At 41.4% G+C, this 12,690-nt stretch overlaps 1 protein-coding gene across 3 annotated transcripts in view; it reads left to right on the top strand.

Annotated features, from left to right (window-relative positions):
• Positions 1–275: 275 nt before the first annotated feature.
• Positions 276–12,690, top strand: part of UAP1 (UDP-N-acetylglucosamine pyrophosphorylase 1) — a 37,799-nt gene continuing 25,384 nt past the window's right edge. For all 3 annotated transcript variants that reach the window (XM_010356484.2, XM_030936633.1, XM_010356482.2), the window contains exons 1-2: positions 276–541; positions 4,753–5,081. In XM_010356484.2, the coding sequence (XP_010354786.1) occupies positions 4,802–5,081 (280 nt within the window). In that variant the 5' untranslated portion in view covers positions 276–541; positions 4,753–4,801. The remainder of the gene's footprint in view (positions 542–4,752; positions 5,082–12,690) is intronic.

The following is a 12,690-nucleotide window of genomic DNA, read 5'->3' as shown; positions in this document are numbered from 1 at the left end:
GGCTCGGGCTCGCACGTCTCAGTACAACCTAGAGACGTCAGGAGTCCTGGGACCCAGTAGGCGCTCTCTGCCGGCCCGGGCGTGGCCCCTCCTAGCGGACCCAACTGATATCCTCCAGGCTCAGCCAGTGCGCTGGAGGGACGGGGCCGCCAGCCGACTGCGCTCCAGGACTATCCCCATTGGGCCAGAGAATGAGTGACGCACTAGGCCCCGCCCCGCCCCCGGCGGGTTACTCTTTTCATACCCGGCCCCCGTCCCTAGCTCCGCCCCGGCGCCCCTGGCTGCGTCCGCGTCGTCATCTGCGCCCCGGACGCTGACGTGTCTGGGCGGTCGGCTTCCACTCCTCCCGGCGCCGGCAGTCACTCGTGGCGAGAGGGGCGGGGTGGCCTGGGCTGGCGCTCCCCTTGGCCCCCGCTCCCGGCCCGCCCCGCCGCCGCGGCTCCCCGGATGAGGGTATATATTCGGAGTGGGAGCGGGACGCCGATGAGTGGCCGCGCGGAAGGAGCCGGAGACAGGCGTAGCTGCGGTCGCGCAGAGGAAGGTGAGGGGCTCCCAGCCCAGCGAGGGGACGGCGGGGCCCTGGACCTGGGCGGGCGGAGGACCTGGCCCCGCTGCACACAAGGCCACGCGCTCAGACGTGGACACGCGTCGCGCGAACGTGCACAGCGCGGGCAACCGAGCACACACACACCCCAGCCCGTGCGCCCCTCAGTCGCACCCGGTCCTCCGCCACCCGGCGAGAGGGTGTGTGGGCTGGGCAGCCGGGTGGATGGCGGGGCCAGGGATGGAATGATCTCGCCCCAGATGGACTGGAGGCTTTGTGGGAGGAGGTCTGGGCCAGTGTCTGGAGTCCGAGGGGGTTGTGTAGGCGTGTGGGGTTGGGAGTGGGGCCTCTCCCGTGTGGGCAGTAGAGACCTCGAGGCTCTCAGGCTAGGGCATTGTGGACAGTTATACCAAGTATGGGGGCCTCCAGTGGGACAGGAGATCGTTGGAACTGTCAGTTGGAAGCGAGTTCGTGTATCTTGAATATATGAGAAAAAGAATTGAGAGCTCTGACAAAGATGGGATACATTTGGAGGACAGGACAGTGGGACAAAACCTGTTTGCTTGCCACTTTTTTCTTTCTTTTTTTTTTGGTTTGGTTTGCCATGATACTGGTAGTGAGAGAATTGAAATTTCTGGGTTTCCCCTTGCTTGGCCAAACAGAAGGATGGTATTGGAGGGCTAAGTACATATGTGCTGAACATATGGCTGCTTGAACTTTGGCCTGACGCTGTGCTACACTTACTTCTACATGGTTTATGAAATCTGGAATCAGGTAATAGGATTATGATCATATGTGTGTGTCATTTGGTATTGCAAAAGTTTAAGGACTTTTAGGTGAAATTCACTGGGTGTGGACCCAAGAGTTCGCCGGAAACTCAAGGCAGTTGTCTATTCCTTCACTGTTAGTCAGTTGGCTCACTTAGGTGGAGCTAAGAAAGACTTCTTAGGCTGTGCTGCCAAGCATTTATAGGATTCAGTTGGGGGTTATGTCTCAACGCTGATACTATGTTTTAAAAGCTGTAAAAGGTTTACTTAATCATTTCGAGGGCATACATATACCAGCAGAGATAGGGGCCGGGTGGGGGAGGCCAGAAAAGGAGGGAGAAATACTGGATTTCTTTAATACTGGTATTTAATTTCTAATAAAAATATTTTGGTAATGGTAGATTATTGCCAAATTTGTCATATATTTTGATGCAGATGGATTAGGCTGTGGGCATGTACCAAGTTTTGTTATAATTTCTAGAGCAGATTTTCAACTTTTTCAGTTTTCGGTTGTCAAAATAAAAATTCTTGTCTTTTAACTCTTCTGTTCATTGCTGCTTACCATTACACACACGCCTCTAAACATCATTAATGGGAAATATGGTACTATTTTTGTGGCATGAAGATGCTTACATCTGCCTCAGATAAATATAATAGATGAATTGTGCTTGTCTAAAACTCAAGTATGGTTGTTACATTATAAACATTATACAACATGTAAATGAGTACATGTGACCAGTGGTTTAGGTCCAGATATCAAAGTGTAACCTATGAGGTACCTTTTTTTTTTTTTTTTTTTTTTTTTTTTGAGATGGAGAGTCTCACTCTGTCGCCAGGCTGGAGTGCAGGGGCGTGATGTCGGCTTACTGCAACCTCCACCTCCCCCGTCCAAGCGATTCTCCTGCCTCAGCCTCCTGAGTAGCTGGGACTACAGGTGCGCACCACCATGCCCAGCTAATTTTTGTATTTTTAGTAGAGATGGGGTTTCACCATGTTGGCCAGATGGTCTCCATCTCTTGACCTCATGATCTGCCCGCCTCGGCCTCCCAGAGTGCTGGGATTACAGGCATGACCCACCGCGACCGGCCCTATGAGGTATCTTATTTGCATGGATTCATTTTTCCAAGTGTCTGAAGGTGGAGGAGTATCTAATGACCTTTTAGAAAAGTTTGGTTTATATCTTAAAATGTTATAATAATATGTGTATGCCTTTTAGCAGACAGAGCACTCTTTACTCTTGACTCTCTTGAAGGCATGTGAGAAAGGTTGGTTGTCTTATATTCATGAGGAAGTATATGCACAGGGAGGTAAAATGATTGCATAGAATCAAATGATGGAGAAGGACCAAGAACAGGGACTTCCTATTCTTTGGTTATCTGGTTCCTTGCTGATCTTCCTATTACAATGTACTCTCTTAAATCAGAGGCAAAGCAGTAGCATGAATGAGGTCTTGGGAAAAACTACATTCCTTGGAAAATAATTTAATATAAATCTGTTCCTCTCAAGTGTCTTTTTTAATGTGATTTTTTAAAATTAAAAAATGATAGCATCATGACTCTTGAAACCTATATAAATCAATAGGAATGCCTTTTAATACGAACATTGAAAGCTAAGTGTTGTTATTACCACCTCAGAGAACACACAGATGTAGGTTCTCTAGATCTGAGCTTGTAAATGGTGTTTGATGTTTAATGATCCTGGTGAGGTAGATACTATTATTAATCTCATTTTACAGACAAGGTAACTGAGGCATGGGGAAATTAAGTGGCTCAGCTGAGCCTAGAATTGTGCTCTGAACTACCATGTGTATTACTTTTCACTGTTCTCGTAGGAGAAGACAAGTATCTTTAGTACCTACTTTTTCCCTCTGTCCCTCACGTCGAAGCAATTATAATGCAGTGATGATTCTTTACAGTGACCCTCAGATTTATTCCTTTCACTCTTATTTTCTCTGCCACTAATCTGGTTCAGACCTTTGGTATTTCATACCTGCAATTGTCTTTTAACTTCTTTTCCTGCTTCTAGTTGTCACTCCTTACAATCTATTGTATGCCATTGCTCCTTTCTCTGATCTCTTTAAAGCATGGTAACGCTGCCCTGTTTGAGAATCTGCTGTTCACTTTCTATTACTTATTCTCTAAAGTCTAAATTCTTTTGGTTAGTTTTCAGACTCTTGATGATCTAGCCCTACCCCAGGCCATTTTATGTCATTTGTCATACGTTAACCTTCTTACTGCTTTCCATCCCACACATACTTGCTCCTTATGGCCACCAGGCTCTGCTTGTTTCCTAATCTTTTATTTTTTTGAGATAGAATTTCCTGTCGCTGAGGGTGGAGTGCAGTGATGTGATTACGCTTCATTACAGCCTCGACCTTCCGAATTCAGGTGTTCCTCCCACCTCAGTCTCCTGAGTAGAGTAGCTGGGACTATAGGCATATGTCACCACACCTGGCTGATTTTTGTGTTTTTTGTGGAGGTGGGGTTTTGCCATGTTGCCCAGGCTGGTCTTGAACTCCTGAGCAGAGGTCTGTGCTGGGAATACAAGTATGAACTACCATGCCTGGCCTCTAATCTTATCTATGTAGTCTGCCCAACCCTTAACATACGGCTAGATCGTGCCTGTTTGTGAACTTTCTAGAAAACACCTATCTCCTGTTGCATTTGTCTATATTGGGCAAGTAGATTAAATATTTCCTCATTTTCTTATTTTTTAGCACAATGAAGTTTAACATTTTACTATATTATCACAGAATATAGCTCTTTAGAAAACATTTGTCTTATTCACTGATTGTTATATGTATATTGCTTGTCTCTTTAAGGAGGACCCAAGTTTTTAGTGAGTAGAGACAATAGATGTGTTATTGCTTCTTTGCAGAAGTTGCTAATGAAATGAAATGTATTTTTCCTTATTATAGGTAGTTCTGTCTTCCTGAATATTTCGGTATACTGACTACAACACTTAATAGTATTTCTATCAGTAGAGATACAAGGAAAACATTTAAATGTAAAATAGTCAGGTGTTCTTTCAGTGGTAGCTTAGTGGTCAGAGGACTAATACAGAGACAACTAAATGTGGTAAAGAGTGTGAGCCATGTCATCAGGCTGCCTGGGTTCCTATCCCAGCTCCACTCATTTGTTAGGTTGCTTAGCCTCTCTGCCTGTCTTCTCAACTGTAAAGGAGTGGTAATAATAGTGCCTATGCCATAGAGTTGTTGAAAATTAAACAAGACCATGAAGGTAAAGTACTTAGAAGTGCCTGGTGCATATTATTGTCTTACAGGTTTGATCTCTTACAAATATTGAGTGATGGAAAAGCAGAAGTTAATTTTTTTAACATCAAGTTTTAAAAACATTCTTATTTTAGAGGGGAAAACCCCCCTCAATTTTGGAGGTTGAATTTTGACGTGCCATTAATTATTTTTCTCTTTTTGGTTTATAGGTACCTACATTACACCCCTATTTCTACAAAGCTTGGCTATTAGACCATTATGAACATTAATGACCTCAAACTCACGTTGTCCAAAGCTGGGCAAGAGCACCTACTACATTTCTGGAATGAGCTTGAAGAAGCCCAACAGGTAGAACTTTATGCAGAGCTCCAGGCCATGAATTTTGAGGAGCTGAACTTCTTTTTCCAAAAGGCCATTGAAGGATTTAACCAGTCTTCTCACCAAAAGAATGTGGATGCACGAATGGAGCCTGTGCCTCGAGAGGTATTGGGCAGTGCTACAAGGGATCAAGATCAGCTCCAGGCCTGGGAAAGCGAAGGTACTGGGCATGTACATATTTCTTCTGAAGTTTATTTGAGATATACTAAAATTGTTCAGGTAGCTGGATCATGTCACTAATATTTTGATTCATACTACATTAAACCAGGTGATCTAGCAGAAAGTGACAAAAATTGTCTTTTTATTTTTGATGCTCCATTCAAGGCTTCTCTCACTCAAGTCTTAATTTGTCTTCAGTCTCTTTCCCTCCTTAGTTTCCATACTTCTGCTAGATTTCTTTTCCCGAAGCACAAGTTAAATACTTAAGTTTAAGCTGGCTTAATTTTTTTTTTTTAAGACAGAGTCTCACTCTGCTGCCCGGGCTGGAGTGTAGTGGGGCAATCTCAGCTTACTGCAACCTCTACCTCCTGGGCTCAAGTGATTCTCCTGCCTCAGCCTCCCGAGTAGCTGGGATTATAGGCATGCACTACCATGCCTGGCTAATTTTTGTATTTTTAGTATAGACAGGGTTTCACGATGTTGGCTAGGCTGGTCTTGAACTCCTGACCTCAAGTGATTCGCCCACCTCAGCCTCCCAAAGTGTTGGGGTTACAGGTGTGAGCCACTGCGCCTAGCCCAGCTGGCTTAATCTTTAATGCCTTAACCTGACCCTAACCCATATTTCCAGTCAACATTTTAGCTGAACCAAATAATTCACCTTTCCCCGAAATAATTCACCTTTCCCTGCCTTTGCTTATGTTTATCCTTAGCTTGATGTGCCCTTTGCCCTTTCTCTACCTAGCTAGGTCACCTTGTAAGGTCATTTCTTGGAGTTGTACGGTGCAGTAGTTCTGCCACTTGGGGAACTTACACTCATTCATTAAGGTTCACTACACATAATATTTGATCTGTGACCTTTTCTTCTGTGTCCCAAGTTAGAATTAGTTGTTCATGCTTTTATTTCATTCTAGCTTATCATAAGAGGTGTTTGTCTTCCTCAGTGCATTGTAAATTCTTGAAGAGCAGCCCATGTACTAGTTGTCTCTGCATGTTACGTAGCATTTAGAACAAGAGTTTTATAGTTATAAGTTGATCAATAAGTGTTTATTGAATTGCCCCAATGCTTTTCATTCTAAAGCATGTAAAAAAATCTGTCCCCTTAACCTAATACTAATTTGTGCTTTTGAGAATGACAAAATAGCTCAACTGTAGCTTTTGGTGTAGTTGAAAGCTGTGCTTTTTATAACCTATTACTCCTTTGTAAGTAAAATGTTGACTAAATATTGTAGATGATTCCCTGAGTGTTTGTACATGATCCTTGTCACATCTGGGCCTCATTTTCTCAACTGTGAATGAGAGCTTGGGCAAATACTTTCCTTAACTTTTTAAAATACATTATTTTATTGCAAAAATATTATTGAAATAACAGATTGCCCATCATCTCATCAAAGCTATATTTTTATTTGCTCACATTACCACCCAGTACTTGATTGTATACTTACTTTTTTGTTTCTTTGTCCTTTTTTTTTGAGACAGCCTCGCTTTGTTGCCCAGGCTGGAGTGCAGTGGTGTGTTCCTCACTCACTGCAACCTCTGCCTCTTAGGCTTAAGCAATACTCCTGCCTCAGCTTCCTGAGTAGCTGGGGTTACAGGTGTGAACCACCATGCCTGGCTAAGTTTTTGGTATTTTTAGTAGAGAGGGGGTTTCACTATGTTGGCCAGACTGGTCTCCAACTCCTGATCTCAAGTGATCCGCCCACCTTAGCTTCTCCAAGTACTGGGGTTACAGGTATGAGCCAGTGTGCCCGGGCAGATTGTATATATATTTGATTTCATAGATGTGTAGTAATGCTATACATACAATCTTGTAGTCTGTATTTATAACATGGCTATTTTTATTTTGTTTTCCACTCTTTGGCATCCCCTCACCCCTTGTAAAAAGAAAGATTACTGGCATTATCAACTTGCTGTATACCTCTCTCTGTCTTTCTCCAGGCTCACAAATTTACTGATTTTCAAAGGGTGTTCCAAAGAACCCAAGGGTTTTCACTGTTGGAGAAGCTGCCTCTTATAGGGAGGGAGGGAGGGAGCAGATACTAAACTGGTAGGTCTTCAACCCCTTTGTTCTCCACTAGGAGTAGTTCTACTTTTTTCTGTTCTGTGTATTTGATCTTTACGTGAGGTTTTATTTAAAAGAGTTTAGAGGTTTAAAAACAGTTTGAAAATAATTGGATCTTCTTCAAGGAGGTGCTTTTCAGATGTAAAATGCTTGGTGGTAGCTAACCTAGCTTTTTACCTAGGATAGGGCTCTGCCACTAAGATGTGAGAGAACGATGCCTAGATGAGTGCTTGTGAATGAAGAGTTTCAGTGATACCATGACTCCTGTTACTTTGGATTCACTAATCCTTCCCTCCTTTCCTGGGTTTCAAAAAGGCTACTATTCCAAACCAAAAACCACACAGGCCTTTCTTTACCCTCTAGTATCCCAGTTGCCTATATTTTTCCTTGGGATTTTAATGGGATGAAGTATTAGTAGTAACTCTTACGGAAAGTCAAAGCTTTGACCTTGTGTAATGGGGAACATAAGCCACAATTAAGATATCCTATAATTTGAGTCTTCTTTATAGCCTTTTTGTTGGACTATGTGAAGCCAGTCTACTTTTATGACTTTTCATGTAAACTAAAATCCGGAACTATTAGAACCAAGTATAGCATAACACGGTGTAAACTTCCTTTTGGCTTAGTGTCAAGGGAAAGGTATTTATCTGTAGCTTAAACAGTAAGGGTGGAGAAGGAGACTTTATGTTGACATTATATCCTTTTCACTTAGCCAGAAACTATCATGTATCTGCAAATTCATAACAAAATGAAGTTTCTGCAGTAAGTTATCAAAGGGAAGAGAAGCCATTGCGAAGATCATGGCATTGTATTTCAGGTAGTAGGAAGATCCTGGTAATTGTATCAGGGACAGTTTTTATTTCCCCACACCTCCACCTCCTCAGATTGGGGGAATGAAAGCATTGTCCAGTAGTTGCAAAGTATCTGGTGGTTATTCAGATGATAATGGACATTTTTACAACTAGAGTGGAAAATTATTTATTTCTGAAGGATGAATGTAAGTGACCACTGTATTCCTTGTTAAAGAGAGATCTTGCTTTATTTCTTGAAGTTTTCTAGCCAGTTGTAGAAAAAGGAATGTAGAGGAACAACTAGAAAATCTTTATTTTACAAAGCTGAGATCTTGAAAGAGAAGTAATTACCAGCTTTGAGAATGTTATTTTAGTAAAGATACACTGGGAAAACCTGTTTGCTTGATAAAAATTCCCATTTATTAAAACAAATGCATGCTTATTTGAACACAAATCTACCAATTTTATATTATAATATCTAATTAGTATTCAGTCTTAGCCTTTTTTGCCTATGAGACGTTTTCCTGTTAATCATAATGGTGCTTCTCTACCATATAGCACTATAGTAGAAAAGTAAGTGGATTGTTTAGAAGAAATGCATTCTTAACATTATCTCCCTCTACATTTTCTGAAATCTAGGATACTGATGTTTTTAATAGATTTGTTTTATTTTAAAAGTAATACAGCTGGGCACTGTGGCTGACGCCTGTAATCCCAGCACTTTGGGAGGCTGAGGCAGGAGGATCATGAGGTCAGGAGACCGAGACCATCCTGGCTAACATGGTGAAACCTCATCTCTACTAAAAATACAAAAAATTAACTGGGTGTGGTAGCAGGTGCTTGTAGTCCCAGCTACTCGGGAGGCTGAGGCAGGAGAATGGTGTGAACCCAGGAGATGGAGCTTGCAGTGAGCTGAGATTGCGCCACTGCACTGCAGCCTGGGCGACAGAGCGAGACTCCATCTCAAAAGAAAAAAAATAAATACATATTTATTTTAGAGAAATGGGTAAATACTAAAAATTACAAAGGAAAAAATACAAATCTCTGTGATTCCACCATCCAGAGATACTCACTAGTAATATTTTACAGTATTTCCTTTCGCACACACACACACACATGCATATATTGGGATTGTGGTGCGTTGTATAGTTTGTAGCCTGCACAAGAATTTATCATGAAAAATGTCAAGGATATTTTGAAACATATTTAGCGGCAAATTCAGTACAGTGAACCCCCCATAAGCCACCTTAATTAAAAATTGTGAAAGTTTTGCTCCTTTTGCTTTCTCTCTCCCTCTTTTTTTTTTTTTCCTTTGCTGCAGTATTTTCAGGCAAATCCCAAACATCATGTTATTTTTATCCTCATATCATACCTAATGAAATTCTTCTAATGTAATCTCTGCTACCTAAAACTGGTTCAGATAGAGATTTTCCTGATTACTCTGCTTTTTGTGCTTACTATTTTGGGGAAATACTGTAGTTTCAGCTATAATGTGATTAAAAATTAAAGACTTAAATTATTCTAACTTTCTTGGATAGCTTTCCTTTATTTGAAAGGCTAGCAGTTGAATAGCCTGTTTACCCAACTCTACTTGTCCTGGAGTTCTGATAATTTAAATGAAAGTTCTGACAGTGCTTTACTCCAAAAGGACCTGTGCTGTCTTCTTTGTTAAAGTCTACAGAAGGAACTAGTCTAAGTAGAAAGTTATCCAGGAAGCATTTGACCTCTGACAGGCCACTGTAAACTTTTCTGTTTCTTGTGAATGTTATCAGAAAAAGTGCTTAGATTCTCTTGGGCCCACAATGCAGGACTCTCCAAGGAGAGAGATATACTCCAGCCCTGGACATGTGTCAGTCTGGCTTTCTTTCTTTCTTTTTTTTGAGACAGAGTCTTACTCTGTTGCCCAGGCTGGAGTGCGGTGGCACGATCTCGGCTCACTGCAACCTCTGCCTCCTGGGTTCAAGCAATTCTCCTGTCTCAGCCTCCCCAGTAGCTGGGATTATAGGCGCCTGCCACCACACCCAGCCAATTTTTGTATTTTTAGTAGAGATGGGGTTTCACCATGTTGGCCAGACTGGTCTTGAACTCCTGACCTCAAGTGATCTGCCTGCCTTGGCCTCCCAAGTGCTAGGATTACAGGTGTGAGCTATCTCCCAAGTGCTGGGATTACAGGTGTGAGCCACTGCACCTGGCCACTTTTTTCAATTTCAGTTTCAGTTTTGCCTGTGTTGAGTTCCCTTGTGTAGGAAAATTAACCCTTATGTCTTACCATGGAGAGATAGAAAGGGTGATACAGTGTTGAACTTTTCAGTGTTTTTCAGTATTTCTGCAGAGGTAGATTTAGGATAGAAATTTATAATTTCCTAATTGTCACTTGGGTTTAAATACATTTATAATTAGTTAACATTTTTCAGGTAGGTGCTGTGCTGCCCATATAAAATTTATGTTATGACAAACGCAGTTTGAAATAATGTATAATTGCCATATAACCAAAAAACTTATTGAATTTTATTGGCCCACTTAATTCAAAACAGCATTTTATCTGTCATCAGAAGATGGATACTAATTTATGTGTTGCATACTTTTGATAAACATTGCAACTTTATTGTAGTAACAGAGCTGAAGTAGATGAGTACTGAGTACTTCAGCCAGTGTACACCAATTTGATACTGTGAACAATAGCTGTAGCTGCATTTCATTTGTGAATTATAGCTGGCCTTGGTTCTCCAGGGACTGCTGCCTTTTCTCTTGTTTTTCGCTGTTTGCTTATAAGTGAGGTGTGTAAACAGGAAGAAGTTAATGAAAAACCTTTTATTGCAAATATATGTGGATTGTGTTATAATTCATTGTAATAGTTGTGGTTAAATAGAGATGAGATGTAAATGTATATCTACCTGGTAATATACATCTGGTTGGCATCATCTCAGTGCCACTGTTAATTGATGACTGGACTGGTTATCAGGTTCAGAGATGGAAAGAAGCACTGAAGAGTGAACAGGAGTTTAGGAAACAAACACATGCCGTTTATCTGAATAAAGAAAGAATGAAGCCACTGTGAGCTGTTGGTTAGCAAAATTTTAAACGTGAAACAATTGGAGAGTAGGAATGAAGCAGTAATTTAGGGAACTCACCTAAGGAAGAGAAAAGTTTATACAGGACTATTTTGAACCTGGTTAGACCTATAGAAAGCACAGAATTGATGTTGAATGCCATCAGGTCAGCAGGAGCTGAGACCTGGAACTGGCTCTGGGAGTGTAGCTTTTACCTTTTTCAGGTCAGTTAGCTGAGGGAAATAGCTTACCTGGGACTGAGGGTGAAAGTAAGAAGTCAGGAAGAAGGCTAGCACCATGTTAAGAGTAAAACAACTTGAAACACATGTGCCATATGAAGGAAATGTACTGTATAAAAAGAACAGAGATCTCTGTGTCCAAAATATAGGTATCAGGCACTTCTTTTGAAGATGTTCAGAAATATTTTTTATTCTAACACCTTGGATTATATGCAAGTGTCCAGACAGCAGATCTTTATCTGCATTTCTAAAATGATACAAAACCTGACCTGAATAGACATGAGGCTGTTTGTCAACTTTATTTATCCCACTTAATGTGATTATAGGATGCTGTTTCAGATCTGCCGGGGACATATATTATTATAGCATATTATACATGTACTATAGTCTTTTTATACATTTTGAAGAGTTCTGTGTTCTGAAACAAATCTGACCCATGAGTTTAAGTAAGAGATTGTGGACTTGTACTTTAAAACAATGTTTTGTAGGTGACAGCAGAATTAAATTTATTTTCTAGAAACCATAGTTTATTTGATATAATTCAGGGAATAACCAAATATAGAACAGTTTTCAAATGTCTTAAAATGTTCCCTGTTCCCTTTACATTTCTTCATCTCAGTTTTTGTTATATAATGGTTATGGGTCTTGCTTAAGACAAATACAAACTCAGAATGACTGTTAAGAATTTCAGTGTTTGGGAAGTTTTGGAGAATGTTGGCTCTTCTTGCTCAACAGTTTTTTCATTTAGGATGGTGGGTAAGACAGGCTAAGAAAAAAGGCAGCATAACCTCTGGTGGCAGGGTGGTATGGTGCTGAAGAGGCCCTGGAGTCAGGTCCTAATCCTGATTCACAATTACTGGCTATGTGACCCTGGCTATGTGACTCTTAACTTTTCTGAGTTTATTATCTCTAAAGTGGTGAAAATTACACAGAACCTGCCTCTTAGATTATAGTTACTATTTTGGGTTCTATTTTGGTACACCTGATTTTATGTTCTTGTTTTCAAACTCTGATGAGGTCCAATTAAATACTATGGAGTTAACGAGGACAATTCTGGTTTTAGGGAAGGAAGAAAGAAGATTTAACTCTCAGGTAGCTAAGGTCAGCTTCATATCGAAGGTGAAATTTATGAAAATATGTAATGTGCTTTTGGGTTTTTAAATTGAAAAAATAGCTGGAATAGGCTGGGCAGGGTGGCTCATGCCTGTAGTCCCAGCACTTTGGGAGGCTGAGGTGGGCAGATCGCTTGAGCCCAGGAGTTCAAGACCAGCGTGGGCAACATGGTGAGACCTCTGTCTCTACTAAAAATACAAAAATTAGCTAAGTGTGTTGGTGTGCACCTGTAGTCTCAGCTACATGGGAGGCTGAGGTGGGTGGATCACTTGAACCCAGGAGGTGGAGGTTGCAGTAAGCCAAGGTTGTGCCACTGCACTCTAGCCTGGGTGACAGTGTGAGACTTTGTCTCCAAAAA

This window comes from Rhinopithecus roxellana, chromosome 8 (assembly GCF_007565055.1).
Source record: "Rhinopithecus roxellana isolate Shanxi Qingling chromosome 8, ASM756505v1, whole genome shotgun sequence".
NCBI lineage: Eukaryota > Metazoa > Chordata > Mammalia > Primates > Cercopithecidae > Rhinopithecus > Rhinopithecus roxellana.
This window is presented reverse-complemented; position numbering and strand designations above follow the sequence as displayed.